At 43.4% G+C, this 14,321-nt stretch overlaps 1 protein-coding gene across 3 annotated transcripts; it reads right to left on the reverse strand.

Annotated features, from left to right (window-relative positions):
• Window positions 1–45: 45 nt before the first annotated feature.
• LOC137035601 (GRIP and coiled-coil domain-containing protein 2) lies at window positions 46–13,149 on the reverse strand. 3 transcript variants are annotated; one of them, XM_067409055.1, is made up of 23 exons: window positions 12,854–13,149; window positions 12,306–12,428; window positions 11,605–11,689; window positions 11,451–11,518; window positions 10,783–10,887; window positions 8,800–10,677; window positions 6,959–7,022; window positions 6,767–6,867; window positions 6,593–6,691; window positions 6,389–6,508; window positions 5,026–5,190; window positions 4,769–4,873; window positions 4,509–4,671; window positions 4,284–4,384; window positions 3,130–3,207; window positions 2,909–3,046; window positions 2,389–2,510; window positions 1,938–2,114; window positions 1,642–1,859; window positions 1,374–1,565; window positions 1,021–1,160; window positions 676–877; window positions 46–467 (listed from the first exon to the last, which is right to left on the reverse strand). In XM_067409055.1, exons 1-23 carry the CDS (start codon window positions 12,857–12,859, stop codon window positions 394–396), a joined length of 4,524 nt encoding a protein of 1,507 aa, XP_067265156.1. In that variant the 5' UTR covers window positions 12,860–13,149; the 3' UTR covers window positions 46–393. The 3 variants fall into 3 exon arrangements, with proteins under 3 accessions (XP_067265156.1, XP_067265155.1, XP_067265154.1); XM_067409054.1 differs by having other exon boundaries at window positions 12,306–12,458; XM_067409053.1 differs by having other exon boundaries at window positions 12,306–12,461.
• Window positions 13,150–14,321: the final 1,172 nt, after the last annotated feature.

Below are 14,321 nucleotides of genomic sequence, written 5' to 3' on the forward strand. Positions count from 1 at the left end.
AGGAACAAACTGATCAGCTTCATTTCCAAGAAACATTAAAGAATAAACAGAATAAGCTCTTAAAGTAGTTTAATTCTTTGACTATATTCTCTGATAGATTTACACACCTTCATTCAATGAACCTCACAGTACTTCAAATCTCTTATGATACGAGATTTACAATTTGTGGAAAAATGATAATGTATCATTTATGTTAAAACACAATAAATATGACCAACCAATAACCTTCAGCCAATAACCCAAACAAACCCCATCAGGACTGACAGTCATACAGTAGAAAAATAAGGCGCATAAATATAGCGATGGTGTGTTGTGACGTGTGACGGACTGACAGTGTCCAGATGTCCTTCAGCTGCATGGACGGCTCCAGGATGTGTGTGGTCACGTGACCCTTCATCTGATCCCTGACCAGCTGTGAAGATACGACGTCCAGCCCGATCCTCGCGGCGCAGCCGACTGCTCCTCACCTGCAGACACACACCATTACACTGAAGAACACTGTCACATGACTCTTCATCTGAACCCCATGACCTCTGAACTCAGCTTAAGGCTAAGGCGTTTCCATCATGAAGAGTAACCGGGTGAGAACATGCATGTGAACGCACTCAGACCTGCTTCACATGAGCAGATCAGAGACATCAGTAACCCTTCAGGATCTGAGACGGGAACACGCACCTTGAGCGATGGCGGCGAGCCGGCTCTTCTCCTCCGGGCTCAGCTGCAGCATGGTGTGGATGACGGGCAGCAGCGCCTGACGTTCGCTGCCGGAGCGCAGGAAGATGAACTGCAGCAGCACGTTCTTCAGGTACTCCAGGTTGGCCACAGATTTCTCGCGCTCGTGATTACGCTCCAGTCGACGCACCTCACTCTTCAGGAGCTGCAGAGAGTCACAGAGTTCAGACAGACGGACGGGAGCGGACCCGCACCATCACCAGCTGTGTGTGTGTGTGTGTGTGTGTGTGTGTGTGTGTGTGTGTGTGTGTGTGTGTGTGTGTGTGTGTGTGTGTGTGTGTGTCTCACAGTGATCTGCTCGGTCAGGACGGCGTTGGTGGCCTCGGTCTCGTGCAGAAGGCCGCTCAGGTGCTCCACGCTGCGGGCGGCACTGCTCAGCTTCACAGCCAGCTCCTCTTTACTGGGCTCCATCTGCCAGACAGCAGGCTCTACACACACACACACACACACACAACCCTATAAAACCTACAGTATAATGTTTGAGGCTCTAAATGATGAACATGATCTCATAAACCAGTTTCACTTCATCAGACTGTGTGATTTATTAAAGCCTGGTGTATCTATATGACACTCAACAATCACACATATGCACTCCTCTGTCTGCAGCACACTGATGTCTGTGAGCGGGGTGAGGGCGGTACCGTGTTTGAGGTCAGCAGAGGTCAGCAGCTGCTCCAGAGAGGGCAGCGGGGTCCCGGTGGAGGACAGCGACTCCGTCTCAGTGGTCTCCATGCCCTCGCCCTCCTCTCGAGCGCCCTGCAGGTCCACCGGAGGAGCGTCCGCTGGCTTCCTGTCCGCCTGACTCTTCCTGCCCTGATGCAGCAGCGCCGCGCCTGCGCAGACAGAGAGACGGCTGAAGACCCGCTGCAGCCGCAGGTGTGATCTGATCCTCAGGTGAGCGTCTCTTACCGGCGCTGACGGGCTCCTTCTGCAGCTGGAACATCTGCGTCTCCAGCCGGCTGACCTGCTGCTGCAGCGTTTCCACCGTCCTGCAGTGCTCGTCCTGTAGGTGGCGCATCTGCTCGCGGAAGCTGCCGCGCAGAGCCTCCGTCTGATCGCTCAGGTGAGCCGCGCACTGGCCGTGTTCAGACTTCAGAGACACGTTCTCCGACTGCAGCGACAGCAGCCTGAGAGAGAGATGAACACAGAGTGACACAGAGTCACAGAGCAGACTCACACACTCACACACACACACACACACACACCTCTCTCTGAGCTCGGCCTCTTTGCTGACGCTCTCCTGCAGGATCTTGTTGTGTCGCTCCAGCAGCGTGTCGTGCTCCGTCTGCAGCTGCTGCAGCTCTGCTGTGCTGGACTGAAGGCTCTGCTGCGTCTCCTGCAGGCGGCTGCGCAGCTGCTCCAGCACACACTCCATCTGCTCTCTGAACACACACACCACAGTCAGGAAGAAACTGAAACTAAAACAGCATTCAGACTGAGAGTGCAGCAACAATGCAAATTATAATGAAAATAAAATGATTTTGGGCAAAGATAATTTCTAGTCCGCTGCTGAAACTACAGCAAGATTAAACAGTATGTTGTGGTGTGAATGATACAGTCATGTGATTCTGTACAGTGACACACTGATGAATCAGATTTTGAGAGTAAAATGAAAACACATGATAATCATCTGTAGATGTAAACCGAATTGCACACCTCTCCTGTTTGAAGGCGTCTCCATCGCTGTGGGCGGAGCTCTTGTGTTTCTGCTGCTTCAGGACATTGTGGACTCGAACCTTATAACTCTCAAACTCGGACACCGTCGCCGCAAGATCAGCCTGCAGACAGTCACGCAAGAGACCGTGTGAGAAATAATAACACATGAGAGCAGGTGCAGGCAAACGTGTCTAAATATACAGAAGCTCAGACGAACATCTCTAATGAATAAGATCATGTGATCGAGTCCCCTGAGCAGGAAACACAGACACATTTCCTCTCGCTCTGCTGCATGAGATTCATCAGGAGCCGCTGGGCCGACGGCCGAGCTATAATGGTGTTTAGATGAAGACATTAGCAAGTGTGCAGACTAGAAGACGACGACTGCAATGGAAAATCCATGAAAAACATCCAACTGTCAGAGCTTCAGTCTGTCTGCTGGAATGAGCAGAACGACACTGAATCACCTGACAGTGTTTAAATGAGAGATGAGTAACAGAACACATGAGATCTGGAGCACCTTGGTGGCAGAGCACTCGTCCTGCAGCGCCTTCAGACTGAGCTGCTGTGAGCTGGACGTGCGCTGGTGCTGTTCTCCCATCAGCCTCAGCTGCTCCTGCAGCCGGTGCCGCTCCGCCGTCAGCTCACTGCACTGGATCTGACACACACACAGGTCACACGTTACTTCAGTCAGCTGAGGTTTGTGAGTTATCAGTGTGTGTGTGTGTGTATCCATCTTACCTTATATTCCTCCAGCTGCTGCTGATGGGCCTCCAGCTCTCCTCTCAGAGACGCCTGACTGATCATCTGCGCTGCTTCCTATGGGGAGATTCACAACACATCAGACGGCCACGAACAACACCACTACATCAACTTCTCATGAGGTTCTACTGTATCCGTCTATCTGTCGATCATACCATAGTACTGAGACTGCTCTCATTAGAGTTACTAATGATTTGCTCTTATCATCAGATCGTGGTTGTATCTCTCTATTAGTGTTACTGGATCTTAGTGCTGCTTTTGACACTATCGATCACAATATTCTTCTAAACAGACTCAAAAATTATGTTGGCATTAGTGGAATTGCATTGGCATGGTTCAAATCATACTTATCTGACTGTTATCAGTTTGTAGTAGTAAACGAAGAGATGTCATATCAATCACAAGTTAAATATGGAGTACCGCAAGGCTCAGTATTAGGACCGTTGCTTTTCACTCTGTACATGCTGCCCTTGGGAGATATCATTAGGATGCATGGCGTTAGTTTTCACGGTTACGCTGATGATACTCAGCTCTATATTTCTTCACGCCCCGACTTTAGGCTGCTCTGTTAAGTCTTCGTCGTCAGTTAGGAACCTGGGTGTGCTCTTTGATACCAATCTTTCATTTGAAGGCCATGTTACTAGCATCTGTAAAACTGCATTCTTCCATCTTAAAAATATATCTAAACTACGACATATGCTCTCAATGAAGAATGCAGAACAGTTAGTTCATGTGTTCATGACCTCAAGGCTAGATTACTGTTACACTCTACTGGGTGGTTGTTCCTCCCGCTTGATAAATAAACTACAGCTCGTACAAAATGCAGCAGCTAGAGTTCTTACTAGAACTAGGAAGTATGACCACATTAGCCCAGTTCTGTCATCACTGCATTGGCTTCCTGTTAAACATTGTATAGATTTTAAAATCTATACAAAGCACTAAATGGTTTAGCTCCCCAGTACCTGAGCGAGCTTTTAATGCATTATCTACCATCTGAAATATGACAGTTTTCCCTATGGCGACTCCACATGTAATATACGAAAGTTGACGCGATATTAATGTCTATTTAAAGTCTAATTTTTCATAACTTATATTCAGAGCACGGCTGCAGACACTGAATTCATGAGACTCACTTTTTGTTTTGCGTCTCCCAGATCTTTTTTGGTTTTGACCAGCAGTTGTTTCATCCTGGAGGCTTTCTCCTCCGTCTGATCCAGCGATATCTTCAGAGACTCTGAGGGAATCAGCACATAATGAGACTCATCAGTGTTTGATCCTGTGAGCCTCAGGCTCTTTCACCACGATTACAACATCAGCCGCACCGGCTGAAAATCAACACAGGAAACTTTCAATAGTACCAATCTCCTCGTTCAGACGCTGCTCTCGCTCTTTCTGTGTCTGTATGTGCGTCTCGTGCTCCTGCATCTGTCTGTCTCTCTCTGAGAGCTTGTGATTGAGTTCTTTCACCAGCTTTTCGTAGTCTGCCATCTCCATGTCCATCAGTGAGCTCTGCTGAGCGCCCTACAGCGGGAGGAGAGCACTCGTTACAACACTGACACATGACTAATCTATCTGGGCATGATTGCCACAATAGGACCCGAGCAGTTTGTGAACGTGCCTTTCTCAGCTGCTCGAGCTCCTGAGCCGTTTCCTGGAGCTGATGTTTGTGTCTGCTGAGCTGAGCTTGAAGCTCCTCCACCTCCTTGACTGCAGACTGATGGTCCTGGAGAAACACACATCTTTAAAACTTCAATGGAAAAGAACAGAAAACATTCAAGGAACGCTGTTACGATTCCAGCACTCATGTATAAAGTGGATTCTGCTGCCAGGGATGCATCAGTAAGGCTGTGACAGGACAGAGATGTTCAGCTGTACCTTAGTCTTCTGCTCTCTTAAGAGCCTTTCTGCCTCCAGGTCTCGCTCCAGTCCACATTTCTGCTTCTGCATCTCCAGTATCTGTGACTCCAGCTGCGTGACGTTACTCTGCAGCGTCTCGATACGAGCCATGAGATCCTCTCGTTCTGAGGACAGCAGCTCATGCTGAGAGAGAGACACACAAAACAACCAGTCTTACTGATGTGACTCATCCCAGCATGTCTATTAATTATAGTTACTCTTAACCCTTATAGGGTCTTTGGTTTTCTAAAATTAAAAAAAAAAAAAAAAAAGTTCCCTGTGTTCAAATGACATGAAACTTTTTACAGTGGTTAACACTTTCTAGATCTACAAACAATAATAATAATTTAAAAAGAAAAGGAGATATGAATCCAACTGAAAAATACTTGAGAAATATCTAAATATTATGAAATCACAATTATGACAATAAAAATTACTTTTTGTCAAAGTTTAGGATTTTGTTTTGTACTGAAAAAAAAAATAAGTTTTTCAAAAATGTTGATTTTGAGGATGAATTTTGTCCATTTTCTAAGTGGGGTCTCATAATGTAACAATATTGAAAAAAATTATTACAAAAAATACTAAACTTTGACAAAAAGTAGCTTTTTTGTTATAATTGTGATTTCATAATATTTAGATATGAATCAAACAGAAAATACTTGTGAAAAGAGTCTTTCAGTCAGTCAAATAGCAAATAGTGGAGCTCTGCTGCCATCTACTGGATAAAGTGATCATTTTTTACTTTTAAAATTGCATTTTCCAAAAGATGGGCAAAAATCTCACACTAAACCATGTCAAATTATCCATGTGATCCCCATGAAAGTTAATGTGGGTCTTTTATAAAGTGAATTTTACATAAAAAGCTGTTTTTGTATAAAAACCTACTCAACAAAATATTTATTAAATTTATTTATATAAATATAAAAAATATGATAAATCCTCCAAAAACTGCACAAATGTGGAGTAAAAACATTATTAAACAGAGTAAAATTACATTAGTTAAAAAAAACAAACAAACAAAAAAAAAAACACTGAGTGTACTTCCCAAACGAAGACCGCACAAGGGTTAAACGTGTGAATGTCATGTATTAGACACAAATGAATCAGTCACGTGCTGCATGCTTTTCTTAGAGCTAGCTTTACATTTTTGTTCAATGTCTTTCAGTCACGTACAGTGTTTTGGTGATGTTTAGTGATGTATGAAGTAGAGGAACCACATGTGTAGAGAATCACATGAACTAACATTTCACACACCTTCTGTCTTCATTTGTAACACTAAATCTCCCCGTCCATAAATCACACCTGCGGTCACATTATGGATGGATGAGTGTTATTGAGATACCTGCTGAACTGCATTTTGGAGACGTCTGGTTAAATCTTCATTGTGTTTGTTGGCCTGCTCCAGCTTCTCTCTCTCCTGATCCAGCAGCTCCGTCTGCTTGTCATAATCCACCATCAAATTCTACAAATACATGATTTAAAAGTGCTCTGTTCATACACTAGCAGATCTCATCTGAAACTGTAGGTGGAGGGATGAACTCTAAACCTTGTAGTCCTCTGCTCCGTGGATAATGTCCTTCATGGATCTGGAGAGCCGGTCTCGTTCAGCCTTCAGCTGCTCCACTTCCTCTCTCAGAGCGACGGCCTAGTGCGACACACACGACTGAACAAACAGAACAAGAGCTAACAGACACTCGACGAATGAAACGACGCCTCAAACCTCTTTCTTGCTGCTGTCCAGCTCCTTCTTAGCCTTCACAGCAACAGCTTTGATCTTGTTCATGCGTTCATCCTTGTCTTTGCTCTCTTTCTTCAGCATTTCTACACAACACAAGAATCATCCAGAACGTAAAAGGAAACGTTCAGGCATGTAGACTCATGAAATTATAGAGTCTGACATGAACAAACTTACCTATTTCATGAGATAACCCTTTCATTTTGTCATTTTCATCAGACACCGATGACTCTTTGCACATCTGAAAATGGACAAGCGAAGGAAAAAAACGTAAGATGTCACTGTTACAATTTAAAGAGTAATTCTGTACAATAATAAAAAAAAAAATAGAGTTATGCATTTTTATGGAAACTTGTTTCAACCGAAGAAAAAAAATAAAGATAACTGCAACTTTATATCTCACAATTTTGACTATATTTCTTGCAATTCAGAGATTATAACTTGCAATTTTGACTTTATAGTTTACAATTCCAACTTTCTAACTTGCAATTCAGATTAAGCAATTCCTACTTTACTTCAAATTACTTCCGACTTTATAACTCGCAATTCTGACTTTATTTTTTGCAAATGAGATTATAACTTGCAATTTCAACATTATTTCTTGTAATTCCGTAATTTCATAATTTTATAACTCGCAATTCAGATTTCACACAATTCCTACATTATTTCCCGCAATTCCGACTTTATTTCAAACAATTCCGACTTTATTTCAAACAATTCCGACTTTATTTGAAACAATTCCGACTTTATTTCAAACAATTCCGACTTTATTTGAAACAATTCCGACTTTATTTCAAACAATTCCGACTTTATTTCAAACAATTCCGACTTGATTTCAAACAATTCCGACTTGATTTCACGCAAATCTGACATTTTAACTCGCAATTCAAAGATAACTTCCAATTGCAACATTTCACAAAATTCAGACTTTATAACTCACAATCCCAACTTTCTTCACGCAATTCAGAGATTAGAACTTGCAATTTAACATTATTTCTTACAATTACAACTTTATTTCTCGCAATTACAACTTTATAACTTGCAATTCAGATTAAGCAATTCCTACTTTATTTCAAATTACTTCCGACTTTATAACTCATAATTCCAACAGTATCTCACAACTCTGACTTTATAACTCGTAATTCTGACTTTATTTTTTCGCAAATGAGATTATAACTTGCAATTTCAACATTATTTCTTGTAATTCCGTAATTTCATAATTTTATAACTCGCAATTCAGATTTCACACAATTACATTTCCCGTGATTCCGACTTGATTTCAAACAATTCCGACTTGATTTCAAACAATTCCGACTTGATTTCAAACAATTCCGACTTGATTTCAAACAATTCCGACTTTATTTCAAACAATTCCGACTTTATTTCACGCAAATCCGACATTTTAACTCGCAATTCAAAGATGATAACTTCCAATTCCAACATTTCACAAAATTCAGACTTTATAACTCACAATTCCAACTTTTTTCACGCAACTGAGATTAGAACTTGCAATTTAACATTATTTCTTACAACTCCAACTTTATTTCTCGCAATTCCGACTTTATAACTCGCAATTAAAAATTCGAACATTATTTCACACAATTTTGACTTTATAACTCACTTAATTCCAACTTTATTTCACGCAATTCAGAGATTATAACTCGCAATCCCGATTTTTTTTCATGCAGTTCTAATGTGGTTGCTAGGCTGGTCCTCCATCAAGCCTCCTCTCCTCTGGTCTGTAGTTACGACTCCAGTCCCTCCTCTAAATGAATGTTACCAGGCATTAAATGACTGCGGTCAGGGTTTTTCTGTTATTATAAGTCGAGGAAACACAAGAGTCTTTTTTTTCTTTTCTTTTGGAGTAAAAGGGAACACAAAAACGACATGCGTGAGTCTCGTGGACATCTATCTGCTATTCTCTACTTCCACGTGCCAAACCCGGAAACATACATTGCATGATCTGCTTAGAGATAAGATCTTGTTCACAAACAAGCCTGCATTAAATCACACAATACCTGTAGGTGGCCAACTTCTTCTTGGAGCTGAGATATTAGAGAGTCTTTGTCAGCAAGAACCTGTTGGAGCCCGTTGGCCTCGTGAACTTGTGCGTCCGTTTCATCCGCCGGCTCTTTTTCCTGTGAACTCCTGCTCAAATCAGCCACTTGAGAAAGCAGGCTTTGGTTTTCTGCCCTCAGCTTCTCATTCATGGCTTGCATTTCACTCAGGTCCTTCTGCAGTCCCTCTGTGTCCAACACCACATCATCCAGACTGGCCTTCAGCAGGAGCTTCTCGCGGAGGAGCTCGTCGATGCGCTCCTGCAGCTCCTCCGTTGACTGCCTCGCGCTCTCCAGATCCGCCGTCCACCGCTCGACGCTTTCAGCACACTGCTGGGTCAGGAGTGCCTTCTCCTCCTGAGATTTATTCAAGAGACGGTTTATAAGGGTCGAGACATCAGCTGTGCCATCAACCTCGGTCTCGGAGAAACTCTGCCTGAGGATTTCAGCGATGTGGCACTGAACTTCAGACAGATGCTCCTGACTAGCGTCCATGTCTCGCCGAAGGGCGTTCCTCTCTTCTGACAGGCACACAATCTCAGACTGCAGGAGTTTGATGGAGTCTTGACACTCCTCTTGTGTGGACTGAAGAGCAGAGATCTCCTCCTCGAGGGTCTTTATTCGATCGTCCTTTTCCACGGTCTCCGACAGCAGCTGATTCTCTGCCTTGTGCTCATGCTCCACAAGCTTCAGCGACTCCTCGAACTCTAACACAAGAGCCTCCTTGTGTTGCAGATTCCCTAGGAGTTCTTCTGTTTTGTTCCTCAGGTCCTCAAAAGGCATCTTGATCTCTTGGTCCGACATGTTCTCAGTATTTCTGATGTGCTCTAACAAACGGTCCCGCTCCTGGAGGATGCTCTCGAGTTTCTCCTGCAGACCCTGAACCGAGGCCACGGTTTGCTCCTTCATGGCTTTGTATTGCGTTATAAAGTGCTCTGTTCTGTCTCGCAGATCCACTTGCTCACGTGTGATCATGCTCTCATCTTCAGGAAGAGGCGATCGTCTGTCTTGCAGCTTGTCGACAGCTTCTTCTGTCTGCTCTCGTTCAGCTCTTGAGCTAAAGCAAGTTTCCAGTTCCTTCGGAGACTCTTGTGAGGTTTGGATGCTGCACGTCTCTCCGCTTCTGTCCGCAGACTTCTCGCCGCCGTCTTTGTTCATTTGAAGCTCATTAATTCTGAACTCCAGTTCTTCCTTCTCCACAGCGAACTCCTCTCGGACCTGCTTCAGCTCCGACTCCAGCTCCACCTTCACATTTCTAAGAAACACCAGCTCTTCTTGAAACATCATGTTTTGAGACTGCAAATCCTCCAGTGCCAATTTCAGCACGCCGCCCTCGTCGCCGGAGTCGTCCGAGGCCGGGATGTCTGCCGAGAGTTTCGGAGGCCCTGCTCTATTGGCGTCCTCCTCTTCCTCCTGGACGTCCTGCAGGAAGCCCTCCTTCAGCGCCAGCTGCTCCGAAAGCTCGTCCTGAAGCAGAAGCAGCCGCTCTCGCTCCCTCTCGAAGTCCGCTGCGTTCAGCTCCAGCTGCTCCTCCAAGTATCGGACGTCGTCTTCATACTGCTTGTTTATTCTTTCAATCTCCCTCTGCAGATTCTCGCTCTCCTGCTGGGATTCGGTGAGGCTCATCTGGTGAGACTCCTTGAGCGCTTCGGTCGCAGCCGTCCACTGGTGCTTGGCTTCATCAAGCTCTTCTTGAGTTTGAGATATCTTGGACTCATACTCAGAACAGGCTGTGTTGAAGCGAGCAGTGAGCTCGGCTGTATTTTTCTGCAGCTCTGTACACTCTCTATTTTTTAAGTCTAGTTCCTCCTGAAGAGCTGCTAATCTTCTCTCGGTGTCCTGAAAATACATGTTAACTAACGTCAGTTGCATACAGTAGATTTTATGCTTTATTAAATGTGCTGTAGCTGAAAGGTTAAAAAAAGCATCACTAATGTAAGTCACCTGTGCTTGTCTCTTGAAGTCCTCGTGTTGTTTGCGCAGTAACGCGAGGCTCTGTTGACTCTCAGCCTTCTCCTGCAGCACAGCGTTCATTCGCTCCGTCAGCTCCTGTTCAAATGAACCCAAACACCCAAACACTTCACTGGTACCAGAGACTTTACTTGGGCAGGCTGCCAAGGTATATTAACGGCCGCCCAAGTATATTTGGAGACACATTTTTGCTTTTATTTTTTTTTATCCTCCTCAAGACAATGCTTGCGGTGGATATTTCAGAAAGAGCGCTGCATGCTGCAAAGTCACAGGGTGGCGCTGTTGTGCGTTCTACATGCTTGTGCTTCAGACTGCTTCAAAGTGATTCTCAATCAATGAAAAGCACAGATTAATCCCAAGCGATTGCTAATGAACTCAAGTTAATGGACTATTACAATATCTACTTTAAAACTATTTATTAAAAGGCCTTAGACAGTTGTAAGGATACACATTTCAAGTGTATGGTGTATTTCAGGCTTGTTTATAATTAAAAGTCACATGCCAAGTCCCCAGTTTGATGCTCTTTTAACATCACATGATTCATTAGAACGTTGTGATAAAATCTCTCAGTGTAAATACAAGTGTTAGTAAAGAGAACAGAGCGGTTCACCTGATCTACGCACCTGTACAGAGTTACTCACCTGGATAACGGAGGAGTCTGATGTGTCGGGAGCAGGATGCTTCAACACCGCAACCTCCTGTTCTAAATCTGTTTTTTACAAAAAGTGATCACAATATTAATATTTTACAAATGTACATGTTTTTACAATAAAGAAGCAACTGTCATAACCTCACCTGTGCATCTCGACTTCATCTTCTGCATTGTCGCCATCTGTTTCTTTGCAAACTTTATCAGATCTTCTTTTGACAGTGTGTCCAACTGTGAAGAGACAGAGGAGCACAAAACAAGCCCCAAATGATGAAACGCTTCTTGAGTTTGATTTCCTTCACAGGAACACAGAGAGACGTGTTTAGCTGTTATAGTCCGATCAGATGCACAAGGTTCAGGCTTTTGGACCCCATTGACTTTCACTGTACGGACAACGACAGCTGAAACACCCTGTGTCCCTCAGAGGACAGACATCACTGATGACAGAATTAAGTCAATTAAGACAACCTTTAGATGATGTGTCTCCTGTATATATATATATAATTAACCTTCAATAAGACTTTCCTCTGGATTTTTATTGTCATTATTATCAATGACTCACATACAAACACGTACTTTAAGCAATATGATAAAATAGAAATCAACATTTCAACCTTAAATGTGCAGTTTGTTTTGGAGAAGTGTTTCAAATATGATTATTATTGCATTTTTAGTCGGTTAAGTCAGTATCTAACAACAATTTGGGAATAAGATTTGTGGGTTATTGCATAGATGAACTTTTAAACTACTAAAAATGCACATAAGTGATGGGAAATGTTATTATATACGTGTCATTTTCAGTCAAACACAATGAATACAGGAAGTGTCACTCAATGAAGGATCTCACCTTGGATTTGCCTGCCTGTCCTGCCGGTGACGTCACAGACTCGGGGTTCGCGTCATGCTGTGACGTCACAGACTCGGGGTTCGCGTCATGCTGTGACGTCACAGACTCGGGGTTCGAGTCCTGCTGTGACGTCACAGACTCGGGGTTCGAGTCCTGCTGCAGGTGTGAGACATTAATAAGACAATCTTACAGTCAGTGTGTTCATTATGATTGTTGTTTCGCTCTAGAGAGGACCAGAGAAGCTGAAATCCTCATACACTGCTCTATAATGAAGTTCGTGTATCATACTAAGGGATTACCATGGTGTATCTGCTCGAGGCATCATTTAAATACCATGGTATTCATGAACAGAGTAATTAACAGCCTTCAGTTCTCTGGGAAATCATCACTAATGCTTTAGACTCTCTCTGTGCAAAGCCTCACACAAATAAACACATCTACTTGATCAACAATGAGACTCATTTGCATGCATTAATGATAATTGTTGGTTTAAATCAGCTTCTACAGCAGCTTTATTCGTTCTAAGTGTTTGATCTTCCTCGACTCACCTCCATTCCTGCGCAGAATCACGACACACAGCTGCTCACACGGGAATAGTTGGGAAAATATCTCTTATTCTCAAATCCTGTGCGTGTAAACACATCCAACATCACTGCGCTGTTACTTCCGCCTTCGTTACTTCCGCGAAGCGCGAGGGAGACATCAGCCAATCGCGTTCGTTTATCAACCCGGATGACCTCCACGTCACTGTTTGTCTCGGTTGCTACGGCTGTGTGAATGACATCTCGACTATCCAATCGGAAGGCTGCTCGTCCGGCGCTCCAGCTGACCGGATTGGTTAGTCAGAGGAGGCGGGACTTTCGGCGTTTGTTTACTACGAGAACAAAACTAGATACAGACACATTAAATTCACATTCACGGCGAATAATAATAATAATAAAGATTATTATTATTATTATGGGGGACAAGTGACCTTAATAAGGCCATGTACCTACCACTGTCTTTTTTGTTTTAAAAAACAAAATATTTGATAAAAAAAAAGTGAGAGGCATAAAACACAAAACTGATCACAGATGATTCTTTCTAACCCTGATCTCATGCTTTCATTCCTGCTGTAGGTACAGAAACACAAGATCACTGCATTAACATGTAACGAGAACATTAGGTTTAATCAGCAGAACACAAGAGCTGTGTTTCAGGTGAGTACTTTAACAATCACTTCATTCACAGTCCAAAAGAACACAAGAGACTAGAAAATGACAAGTATTTACATTCAAACCCCAATTATTAGTTGGTGAAGTCAGAAGCAGTGACCGTCACTGCAAACACACCTGTGGATCAGCTGTCAATCATCATCCTCTGCAGATAATGACGAATCCCTCATTGATCTATTGACGGATTCACTTCCCCTCCTAACAGAATTATCAGGTTTATCAGTCAGACTGAAGGAGCAGATCCGGCGCTCAGCTGATCTCTGAACAGAGCTGAAGATGAACTCATTCACACACAGCACAGGGCACGAGGAAACCTTCACATGTTCTGATAATGGTCAGTTTGGGACAGTCTGTCACTACAACATTGCAGATCTTAATTTACTTTCCTGTGAAACGGCATCAGATGTGGAGGAGGAGGAGACATCATTACATGCACCTGTGTTTCTCAATTACAGTAATGAGAAGTGTTCAACAACTACAAATCAGTGTCACTGTCAGCTCCATAATGTGCTGATCTCAAAGTCCATATAGACTATAGTGATAATAATCTGAATCAGACCATACCCAATGGGATTTTTATGACAGCAACCTTTTATTATGTATTTATCATTATTTATTAAATGGGTGATGAACTTGATATATAAGAGGTCATCGTATAAGAACCAAGCCCAGATAACGACTCATTGTGGAAAGTGCCTCTTTATGATGTAATAGTGCATCATAACTCCGCCTACACAGAAGAAATCAACGCCCACTTCATCATCACAGCGTTAGCCCCGCCCACTGGTGTGTTAGTGAGATG

The sequence above is a fragment of the Chanodichthys erythropterus genome, chromosome 14 (assembly GCF_024489055.1).
Source record: "Chanodichthys erythropterus isolate Z2021 chromosome 14, ASM2448905v1, whole genome shotgun sequence".
NCBI classification, from domain to species: Eukaryota; Metazoa; Chordata; class Actinopteri; order Cypriniformes; family Xenocyprididae; genus Chanodichthys; species Chanodichthys erythropterus.